The following is a 12,352-nucleotide window of genomic DNA, read 5'->3' as shown; positions in this document are numbered from 1 at the left end:
CATCAGAGATAAGGGAGATCGAGGGTCCGCACTTGTTCAATAAAACAGTTTATTGCTGGACGTTTCCAGAAGTCCACAAAATCTGACATCCAGCTGACATGTTTCGGACATCAAGTCCTTAGTCATAGGCTATGATGTCCGAAACATGTCAGCTGTGATTTTGTGGACTTCTGGAAATTTTCAGCAATAAACAGTTTTATTGGACAAGTGCGGACACTATCTTCCTTCTCTCAGGGAACAGAAGAGTCACACCTGGAGCAAGCACGCAGCCAGCAGAGTCACACCTGGAGCAAGCACGCAGCCAGCAGAGTCACACCTGGAGCAAGCACGCAGCCAGCAGAGTCACACTTGGAGCAAGCACGCAGCCAGCAGAGTCACACCTGGAACAAGCACGCAGCCAGCAGAGTCACCCCTGGAGCAAGCACGCAGCCAGCAGAGTCACCCCTGGAGCAAGCACGCAGCCAGCAGAGTCACCCCTGGAGCAAGCACGCAGCTAGCAGAGTCACCCCTGGAGCAAGCACGCAGCCAGCATAGTCACCCCTGGAACAAGCACGCAGCCAGCAGAGTCACCCCTGGAACAAGCACGCAGCCAGCAGAGTCACCCCTGGAACAAGCACGCAGCCAGCAGTGTCACACCTGGAACAAGCACGCAGCCAGCAGAGTCACACCTGGAGCAAGCACGCAGCCAGCAGAGTCACACCTGGAGCAAGCACGCAGCCAGCAGAGTCACACCTGGAGCAAGCACGCAGCCAGCAGAGTCACCCAAGGAACAAGAATGCAGCCAGCAGAGTCACCTCTGGAATAAGCATGCAGCCAGCAGAGTCACCCCTGGAGCAAGCACGCAGCCAGCACAGTCACACCTGGAACAAGCATGCAGCCAGCAGAGTCACCCCAGGAACAAGCATGCAGTAGGTGTGTGTAGGTGTGTGTCTGTAGGTGGGTGTAGGTGTGTAGGTAGGTGTAGGGGTGTAGGTAGGTGTAGGGGTGTAGGTAGGTGTAGGGGTGTAGGTAAGTGTCTCTCCCAGGACAGTGATCAGCCAGCGGAGTCACACCTGGAACAAGCACGCAGCCAGCGGAGTCACACCTGGAACAAGCACGCAGCCAGCGGAGTCACACCTGGAACAAGCACGCAGCCAGCGGAGTCACACCTGGAACAAGCACGCAGCCAGCGGAGTCACACCTGGAGCAAGCACGCAGCCAGCGGAGTCACACCTGGAGCAAGCACGCAGCCAGCAGTCACACCTGGAGCAAGCACGCAGCCAGCAGAGTCACACCTGGAACAAGCACGCAGCCAGCCGAGTCACACCTGGAACAAGCACGCAGCCAGCAGAGTCACACCTGGAACAAGCACGCAGCCAGCAGAGTCACCCCTGGAGCAAGCACGCAGCCAGCAGAGTCACCCCTGGAACAAGCACGCAGCCAGCAGAGTCACCCCTGGAACAAGCACGCAGCCAGCAGAGTCACCCCTGGAACAAGCACGCAGCCAGCAGAGTCACCCCTGGAACAAGCACGCAGCCAGCAGAGTCACCCCTGGAACAAGCACGCAGCCAGCAGAGTCACACCTGGAGCAAGCACGCAGCCAGCACAGTCACACTTGGAACAAGCACGCAGCCAGCAGAGTCACCCCAGGAACAAGCATGCAGCCAGCAGTCACCTCTGGAATAAGCATGCAGCCAGCAGAGTCACCCCTGGAACAAGCACGCAGCCAGCAGAGTCACCCCTGGAACAAGCACGCAGCCAGCAGAGTCACACCTGGAACAAGCACGCAGCCAGCAGAGTCACACCTGGAACAAGCACGCAGCCAGCAGAGTCACCCCTGGAACAAGCACGCAGCCAGCAGAGTCACCCCTGGAACAAGCACGCAGCCAGCAGAGTCACCCCTGGAACAAGCACGCAGCCAGCAGAGTCACCCCTGGAACAAGCACGCAGCCAGCAGAGTCACCCCTGGAACAAGCACGCAGCCAGCAGAGTCACCCCTGGAACAAGCACGCAGCCAGCAGAGTCACCCCTGGAACAAGCACGCAGCCAGCAGAGTCACCCTTGGAACAAGCACGCAGCCAGCAGAGTCACCCCTGGAACAAGCACGCAGCCAGCAGAGTCACCCCTGGAACAAGCACGCAGCCAGCAGAGTCACCCTTGGAACAAGCACGCAGCCAGCAGAGTCACCCCTGGAACAAGCACGCAGCCAGCAGAGTCACCCTTGGAACAAGCACGCAGCCAGCAGAGTCACACCTGGAGCAAGCACGCAGCCAGCAGAGTCACACCTGGAGCAAGCACGCAGCCAGCAGAGTCACCTCTGGAATAAGCATGCAGCCAGCAGAGTCACCCCTGGAAAAAGCACGCAGCCAGCAGTCACCCCTGGAAAAAGCACGCAGCCAGCAGAGTCACCCCTGGAACAAGCACGGAGCCAGCAGAGTCACCCAAGGAACAAGAATGCAGCCAGCAGAGTCACCTCTGGAATAAGCATGCAGCCAGCAGAGTCACCCCTGGAACAAGCACGCAGCCAGCAGAGTCACACCTGGAACAAGCACGCAGCCAGCAGAGTCACACCTGGAACAAGCACGCAGCCAGCAGAGTCACACCTGGAACAAGCACGCAGCCAGCAGAGTCACACCTGGAACAAGCACGCAGTCAGCAGAGTCACACCTGGAACAAGCACGCAGCCAGCAGAGTCACACCTGGAACAAGCACGCAGCCAGCAGAGTCACACCTGGAACAAGCACGCAGCCAGCAGAGTCACCCCTGGAACAAGCACGCAGCCAGCAGAGTCACCCCTGGAACAAGCACGCAGCCAGCAGAGTCACCCCTGGAACAAGCACGCAGCCAGCAGAGTCACCCCTGGAACAAGCACGCAGCCAGCAGAGTCACCCTTGGAACAAGCACGCAGCCAGCAGAGTCACCCCTGGAACAAGCACGCAGCCAGCAGAGTCACCCCTGGAACAAGCACGCAGCCAGCAGAGTCACCCTTGGAACAAGCACGCAGCCAGCAGAGTCACACCTGGAGCAAGCACGCAGCCAGCAGAGTCACACCTGGAGCAAGCACGCAGCCAGCAGAGTCACCTCTGGAATAAGCATGCAGCCAGCAGAGTCACCCCTGGAAAAAGCACGCAGCCAGCAGTCACCCCTGGAAAAAGCACGCAGCCAGCAGAGTCACCCCTGGAACAAGCACGCAGCCAGCAGAGTCACCCAAGGAACAAGAATGCAGCCAGCAGAGTCACCTCTGGAATAAGCATGCAGCCAGCAGAGTCACCCCTGGAACAAGCACGCAGCCAGCAGAGTCACACCTGGAACAAGCACGCAGCCAGCAGAGTCACACCTGGAACAAGCACGCAGCCAGCAGAGTCACACCTGGAACAAGCACGCAGCCAGCAGAGTCACACCTGGAACAAGCACGCAGCCAGCAGAGTCACACCTGGAACAAGCACGCAGCCAGCAGAGTCACACCTGGAACAAGCACACAGCCAGCAGAGTCACACCTGGAACAAGCACACAGCCAGCAGAGTCACACCTGGAACAAGCACGCAGCCAGCAGAGTCACACCTGGAACAAGCACGCAGCCAGCAGAGTCACACCTGGAGCAAGCACGCAGCCAGCGGAGTCACACCTGGAGCAAGCACGCAGCCAGCAGAGTCACACCTGGAGCAAGCACGCAGCCAGCAGAGTCACACCTGGAGCAAGCACGCAGCCAGCAGAGTCACACCTGGAGCAAGCACGCAGCCAGCAGAGTCAAACCTGGAGCAAGCACGCAGCCAGCAGAGTCACACCTGGAGCAAGCACGCAGCCAGCAGAGTCACACCTGGAACAAGCACGCAGCCAGCAGTCACCCCTGGAGCAAGCACGCAGCCAGCAGAGTCACCCCTGGAACAAGCACGCAGCCAGCAGAGTCACCCCTGGAACAAGCACGTAGCCAGCAGAGTCACCCCTGGAACAAGCACGCAGCCAGCAGAGTCACCCCTGGAACAAGCACGCAGCCAGCAGAGTCACCCCTGGAACAAGCACGCAGCCAGCAGAGTCACCCCTGGAACAAGCACGCAGCCAGCAGAGTCACCCCTGGAACAAGCACGCAGCCAGCAGAGTCACCCCTGGAACAAGCACGCAGCCAGCAGAGTCACCCCTGGAGCAAGCACGCAGCCAGCACAGTCACACCTGGAACAAGCATGCAGCCAGCAGAGTCACCCCAGGAACAAGCACGCAGCCAGCAGAGTCACCTCTGGAACAAGCACGCAGCCAGCAGAGTCACCCCTGGAACAAGCACGCAGCCAGCAGAGTCACCCCTGGAACAAGCACGCAGCCAGCAGAGTCACCCCTGGAACAAGCACGCAGCCAGCAGAGTCACCCCTGGAACAAGCACGCAGCCAGCAGAGTCACCCCTGGAACAAGCACGCAGCCAGCAGAGTCACCCCTGGAACAAGCACGCAGCCAGCAGAGTCACCCCTGGAACAAGCACGCAGCCAGCAGAGTCACCCCTGGAACAAGCACGCAGCCAGCAGAGTCACCCCTGGAACAAGCACGCAGCCAGCAGAGTCACCCCTGGAACAAGCACGCAGCCAGCAGAGTCACCCCTGGAACAAGCACGCAGCCAGCAGAGTCACCCCTGGAACAAGCACGCAGCCAGCAGAGTCACCCCTGGAACAAGCACGCAGCCAGCAGAGTCACCCCTGGAACAAGCACGCAGCCAGCAGAGTCACCCCTGGAACAAGCACGCAGCCAGCAGAGTCACCCCTGGAACAAGCACGCAGCCAGCAGAGTCACCCCTGGAACAAGCACGCAGCCAGCAGAGTCACCCCTGGAACAAGCACGCAGCCAGCAGAGTCACCCCTGGAACAAGCACGCAGCCAGCAGAGTCACCCCTGGAACAAGCACGCAGCCAGCAGAGTCACACCTGGAGCAAGCACGCAGCTAGCAGAGTCACACCTGGAGCAAGCATGCAGCCAGCAGAGTCACACCTGGAGCAAGCACGCAGCCAGCAGAGTCACACCTGGAACAAGCATGCAGCCAGCAGAGTCACCCCTGGAATAAGCATGCAGCCAGCAGAGTCACCCCTGGAACAAGCACGCAGCCAGCAGAGTCACACCTGGAACAAGCACGCAGCCAGCAGAGTCACACCTGGAACAAGCACGCAGCCAGCAGAGTCACACCTGGAACAAGCACGCAGCCAGTGGAGTCATAACTAACACTGGACCAGACCTCACCAGCCCCAGAAACAGCGATCCCTCAGATGTCTCACCTTGCTTCTCCTTCTCCTTCAGAGGGTCGGTGTTATAGACACGGAAGCCATTCTCCATGCCACATGCAAAGCATCCTGGGAAACAGAAAGAAAAGACTAGGCTGTCATGGAAGCCAATCCTCAAAGAGGAAAGTCACTTTCAGAGGTCACATCCGGCACAGAGCTGCCTCGTCTCAGCTGCTGGTTTCCCGAATACCGGTCTGATACAGTGCTTCTCCCAACCCATCTTCAAAGCTCTGCTCATTTTGGTTCCCCAGATTTGAATGTTGCTGGAATATTCTGATCATCACTGATTGAGAGATGAAATAATTACACCTCATGTGCCACGTTCTGGGGCACCCGCCTCGCCTACCTGACGAATGCGTCAAACGCCGAAACCCGTTGTGACGATATCCAGCACACGTCAAGCACCACGGAGGGCACCCCAGGTCCACCACACCATCCAGACCAGGACTACTATTGGCCACAGCTGTCCCCAGGGAACACCGGTTGGTTGCTACAGAGAGGGCTGTTCCAGCCCAATTTTATGCTTCATACGTTTTTTTATCCAGTAAGTGCAATTTGTATGCGCATTGTTTTCATGTATTGAAGGATAACACTACGGGGCGCTCCTTTTTCCCCTTGCTTTTGGACCCGCAACGCCTACAGGCCGAGGACCCGCAACGCCTACAGGCCGAGGACCCGCAACGCCTACAGGCCGAGGAACCGCGAGGCCTACAGGCCGAGGACCTGCAACGCCTACAGGCATGTCATCACAGACACACTAGTCCATGAAGACAAGAGAGGACACCAGAAGGGTCCTGGGCAATAATCTGTAAGGGATCCCTTGGTGAGGACCAAATAATCAGTCCCACCTCAGGACCGGCTGCACACAGGCAGCATTATCACTCACCTTACTAGCATAACCAGATAACTGACTGACTGGGGCCATGAGTAGCCTCATCACTTCCCAGGACAGCTTTATCTATAAACTATTGTACAGGCAATATTTTCACTGTACATCCCGGCCATCTGTACCGGGGAACACTGGGGTATATAGACTGCCATACTACACAGGAAATATGGCTAAGCCCCTCCCCCATACATAATACACATGGGGTACCGGAGACATCACATCCTCCCCATATACAACATACAATCCAGCCATCTGTACCGGGGAACACTGGGGTATAGAGACTCTGCCAGGGGGGAGGAGCTCCATCCATACTACACAGGGAAATATGGCTAAGCCCCTCCCCCATACATAATACACATGGGGTACAGGAGACATCGCATCCTCCCCATATACAACATACAATCCAACCGTGGGGTATATATTCTGCCAGGGGGAGGAGCTCCATCCATACTATGCAGGAAATATGGCTAAGCCCCTCCCCCATACATAATACACATGGGGTACAGGAGACATCGCATCCTCCCCATATACAACATACAATCCAGCCATCTGTACCGGGAAACACTGGGGTATATAGACTCTGCCAGGGGGAGGAGCTACATCCATACTACACAGGGAAATATGGCTAAGCCCCTCCCCCATACATAATACACATGGGGTACAGGAGACATCGCATCCTCCCCATATACAACATACAATCCAGCCATCTGTTCCGGGAAACACTGGGGTATATAGACTCTGCCAGGGGGAGGCGCTCCATCCATACTACACAGGGAAATATGGCTAAGCCCCTCCCCCATACATAATACACATGGGGTACAGGAGACATCGCATCCTCCCCATATACAACATACAATCCAGCCATCTGTACCGGGAAACACTGGGGTATATAGACTCTGCCAGGGGGAGGCGCTCCATCCATACTACACAGGGAAATATGGCTAAGCCCCTCCCCCATACATAATACACATGGGGTACAGGAGACATCGCATCCTCCCCATATACAACATACAATCCAGCCATCTGTACCGGGAAACACTGGGGTATATAGACTCTGCCAGGGGGAGGCGCTCCATCCATACTACACAGGGAAATATGGCTAAGCCCCTCCCCCATACATAATACACATGGGGTACAGGAGACATCGCATCCTCCCCATATACAACATACAATCCAGCCATCTGTACCGGGAAACACTGGGGTATAGAGACTCTGCCAGGGGGAGGCGCTCCATCCATACTACACAGGGAAATATGGCTAAGCCCCTCCCCCATACATAATACACATGGGGTACAGGAGACATCGCATCCTCCCCATATACAACATACAATCCAACCGTGGGGTATATACTCTGCCAGGGGGAGGAGCTCCATCCATACTATGCAGGAAATATGGCCAAGCCCCTCCCCCATACATAATACACATGGGGTACAGGAGACATCGCATCCTCCCCATATACAACATACAATCCAACCGTGGGGTATATACTCTGCCAGGGGGAGGAGCTCCATCCATACTATGCAGGAAATATGGCTAAGCCCCTCCCCCATACATAATACACATGGGGTACAGGAGACATCGCATCCTCCCCATATACAACATACAATCCAGCCATCTGTACCGGGAAACACTGGGGTATATAGACTCTGCCAGGGGGAGGAGCTACATCCATACTACACAGGGAAATATGGCTAAGCCCCTCCCCCATACATAATACACATGGGGTACAGGAGACATCGCATCCTCCCCATATACAACATACAATCCAGCCATCTGTTCCGGGAAACACTGGGGTATAGAGACTCTGCCAGGGGGGAGGAGCTCCATCCATACTACACAGGGAAATATGGCTAAGCCCCTCCCCCATACATAATACACATGGGGTACAGGAGACATCGCATCCTCCCCATATACAACATACAATCCAACCGTGGGGTATATATTCTGCCAGGGGGAGGAGCTCCATCCATACTATGCAGGAAATATGGCTAAGCCCCTCCCCCATACATAATACACATGGGGTACAGGAGACATCGCATCCTCCCCATATACAACATACAATCCAGCCATCTGTACCGGGAAACACTGGGGTATATAGACTCTGCCAGGGGGAGGAGCTACATCCATACTACACAGGGAAATATGGCTAAGCCCCTCCCCCATACATAATACACATGGGGTACAGGAGACATCGCATCCTCCCCATATACAACATACAATCCAGCCATCTGTTCCGGGAAACACTGGGGTATATAGACTCTGCCAGGGGGAGGCGCTCCATCCATACTACACAGGGAAATATGGCTAAGCCCCTCCCCCATACATAATACACATGGGGTACAGGAGACATCGCATCCTCCCCATATACAACATACAATCCAGCCATCTGTACCGGGAAACACTGGGGTATATAGACTCTGCCAGGGGGAGGCGCTCCATCCATACTACACAGGGAAATATGGCTAAGCCCCTCCCCCATACATAATACACATGGGGTACAGGAGACATCGCATCCTCCCCATATACAACATACAATCCAGCCATCTGTACCGGGAAACACTGGGGTATATAGACTCTGCCAGGGGGAGGCGCTCCATCCATACTACACAGGGAAATATGGCTAAGCCCCTCCCCCATACATAATACACATGGGGTACAGGAGACATCGCATCCTCCCCATATACAACATACAATCCAGCCATCTGTACCGGGAAACACTGGGGTATAGAGACTCTGCCAGGGGGAGGCGCTCCATCCATACTACACAGGGAAATATGGCTAAGCCCCTCCCCCATACATAATACACATGGGGTACAGGAGACATCGCATCCTCCCCATATACAACATACAATCCAACCGTGGGGTATATACTCTGCCAGGGGGAGGAGCTCCATCCATACTATGCAGGAAATATGGCTAAGCCCCTCCCCCATACATAATACACATGGGGTACAGGAGACATCGCATCCTCCCCATATACAACATACAATCCAACCGTGGGGTATATACTCTGCCAGGAGGAGGAGCTCCATCCATACTATGCAGGAAATATGGCTAAGCCCCTCCCCCATACATAATACACATGGGGTACAGGAGACATCGCATCCTCCCCATATACAACATACAATCCAGCCATCTGTACCGGGAAACACTGGGGTATAGAGACTCTGCCAGGGGGAGGCGCTCCATCCATACTACACTACACACACTGACTAATGTTCCTCAAACCAATTTGAGACTGATTGAGCACGGTGACAAGGGACCACAATAGGCATCTTTTCCTATTTTGTCTCTGACACCAAAGGAACTCTGGATGGTCTCCTGGTGCTAAAGTCCATCCTTTGCAAAGTGCATCTTGTTGTGGGTTTGGGATATGCTTTGTGATGCATCTACTTGGAGGGGGGGGGGTACTAATCTGGCTACCTATACTTGGGGGGTGGGGAGAGGGGGAGATAATCTGGCATCCTATACTGGGAAATAAGATAGCGCCTGGAAATGTGGCTGCCCAGAAAAGCCAATCGTAGAATATTCGTAAATTTACAGATATTCTGCTGTTAAAGTGTAAAGATGGGTCATGAAAAAGATATTTTACTATAGCTGAACCTAACCCTACTTTCACACAGTCCGCTATTTATCAGGCACCACAGGAAACCAAATTTCCCATCAATTGTCGCGCCAAAACTTCTGCCACCAGCGGGGCGCAACAATTGCCTGCCACCAATCGAGCTACCTATACTGGGGGGCAATTCTGAATCCCCCCTATGAGGTTTCCTGCTGGGTCGCCTAAACTAGACTAGAGCCTCATGTTTAGCTCCCTATACTGGGGGAGGGGGTCATGATGGAAGCCTTAGGCCCCTCCCCCAGCACACAGAGGCTCCCCCTACACATACACACAGCAGTGGCCCCTCTCCAGCACACAGAGGCTCCCCCCAGTACATAGAGGGGTCCCCCTACATATAGACACAGCAGTGGCCCCTCCCCCCAGCATACATAGCAGTGCCCTCCCCACCTAGCACACAGAGTGGCCCCCATACAGACACAGCAGTGGCCCCTCCCCCTTAGCACACAGAGGGGCCCCCATACATATACATCAGTGGACTCTCTCCTAGTACAGAGGGCCCCCCATACATATAGACACAGCAGTGGCCCCTCCCCCACCGCATAGAGGGGCCCCCATACATATAGACAGCACTGGCCCCTCCCCCCAGCACACAGAGGGGCCCCCATACATATAGACACAGCAGTGGCCCCTCCCCCCACCGCATAGAGGGGCCCCCATACATATAGACAGCACTGGCCCCTCCCCCCAGCACACAGAGGGGCCCCCATACATATAGACACAGCAGTGGCCCCTCCCCCCAGCACATGGAGGGGCCCCCATACATATATATACAGCAGTGGCCCCTCCCCCAGCACACGCACCGTGGTCCTGGTTGAACCCGGCGTACAGGAGGCCGTTGCCGTGCGGGTTGGAGGGCAGGAGATTCATACTTCCGCTGCGGGAGGAGTCCGGGCCCGGCACAGCCGGTTACCTCATTCCCGGGAGCGCCGCTCTTCCCCTGACACACTCCGACCACTTCCGGCTTCCGCCCACCGCGCACACGTGACCCGGCGCAGCCAGAGAGGCGTGGCAGCCGCGAAAACCCCGCCCCGGGCACGCCTCCCCCTGCGCGTCAAATTAAGACATTTTTACGATGAAACTTCCGGTGCCCGCCCACAGCAAACTCAGCCTAAAGACACGCCTGCTGCTCCGCCCACTAACAATCATCTCCTGCACCCGTTACCATGGCTCCCGAGCTTCCAGCTTCCTCCTCACTTGCCTAGTTGCCTCTCTAGCAGGACTGAGCTGTCACTCAACATCCATAATAATCACAACTCAGGCCAGGGTGATGATCTGTGACTGAGTCTGCCATAGCTAAAGGGCACCTGAAGTGAGAGGGACATGCAGGCTGCCATATTTATTTCCTTTTAAAGGGAACCAGAGACCCCAGAAAAAAATGCTTTTATTATACATACCTGGGGCTTCTTCCAGCCCCATCAGCTTGGATCGCTCCCACGCCGCCGTCATTTGCTGCCTGGATCCGCCAGTAACGGGTCCCGTCAGGGCCGCCAGTCGGCGGGCTGACGCGGCCAATAGTCCGCATCACACCGAGCTCCCTCCATGTATGTACGCGTGAGGCTGCTTACTGCGCAGCCTCATGCGTACAGGTATGGAGGGAGCCCCTGTGATGCGGACAATTGGCCGCGTCCGCCGAAGTGACGGGACCGCCGATCCAGGAAGCGGAGGATGGCGGCGTGGGAGCGATCCAGGCTTATGGGGCTGGAAGAAGCCCCAGCTATGTATAAAAGCTTTTTTTTTTCACGTTCCTCTCTGGTTCCCTTTAAGCATACCTCCCAACTTTTTGAGATGAGAAAAAGGGACACTTAAGCCACACCTCTGCCACACCCTGGCCATGCCCTCACCACGCCTCTAGTCACACATACCATAAAAATTTCATAAGAAAAATATGTTGTTTTATAATTCAAATCACACTGGTCCTTTCTATCCTGGTTAATTTTCCTTCATAGTAACATTTTAGAATTAGTAATATATCAATTTAAAGGATGGGAATAAAGTTTAGAGTCAATCAAACACATTTTTAGTATATAAATATATATATTTATAGAAAGGGGGACAAAGTCTTGAAAGAGGGACAAATGAGGGTGAAAGAGGGACAGGGCTGCCAAAGAGGGACTGTCCCTCCGAAAAAGGGACAGTTGGGAGCTGTTTAAGCAATACCAGTTGCCTGACAGCCCTGCTGATCCTCTGCCTCTAATACATTTAGCCCCTAAACAAGCATGCAGCAGATCAGGTGACTGAAGTGTGACTGAATCAGCCGCATTCTTGTTTCAGGTGTGATTCAGCCATTACTGCAGCCAAAGAGATCAACAGGGCTGCCAGGCAACTGATATTGTTTAACATGAAATAAATATGGCAGCCTTCACATGTCTCTCGCTACAGGTGTGCTTTTAGGCTGGTTTCACACCAGGACGTTGCGTTTTAGGGGACGTTATGGTCGCACAACATGCCCCTAACGCAACGCCTGGTGCTTTCTAATGTGGATGTCAGAGTGAGACGCGTTGTGCAGCTCACTCTGGCGTCCGTGATGTCGTGATGCATACTCTTGGACGCATGCGGCATCACGTGGTCCCACCCGGCCAATCACTGCACAGAGCGGCCGCTCCAGGAA

At 55.3% G+C, this 12,352-nt stretch overlaps 1 protein-coding gene across 1 annotated transcript in view; it reads right to left on the bottom strand.

The window, feature by feature from the left end:
* Positions 1–10,744, bottom strand: part of WDR45B (WD repeat domain 45B) — a 37,677-nt gene extending 26,933 nt beyond the window's left edge. The window contains exons 1-2 of the mRNA XM_068263805.1: positions 10,545–10,744; positions 5,228–5,302 (exon numbers count right to left, since the gene is read on the bottom strand). Of these exons, the coding sequence (XP_068119906.1) occupies positions 5,228–5,302; positions 10,545–10,611 (142 nt within the window). The 5' untranslated portion in view covers positions 10,612–10,744. The remainder of the gene's footprint in view (positions 1–5,227; positions 5,303–10,544) is intronic.
* Between the last annotated feature and the right edge of the window lie 1,608 nt (positions 10,745–12,352).

Source organism: Hyperolius riggenbachi, chromosome 12 (assembly GCF_040937935.1).
Source record: "Hyperolius riggenbachi isolate aHypRig1 chromosome 12, aHypRig1.pri, whole genome shotgun sequence".
NCBI classification, from domain to species: domain Eukaryota; kingdom Metazoa; phylum Chordata; class Amphibia; order Anura; family Hyperoliidae; genus Hyperolius; species Hyperolius riggenbachi.
This window is presented reverse-complemented; position numbering and strand designations above follow the sequence as displayed.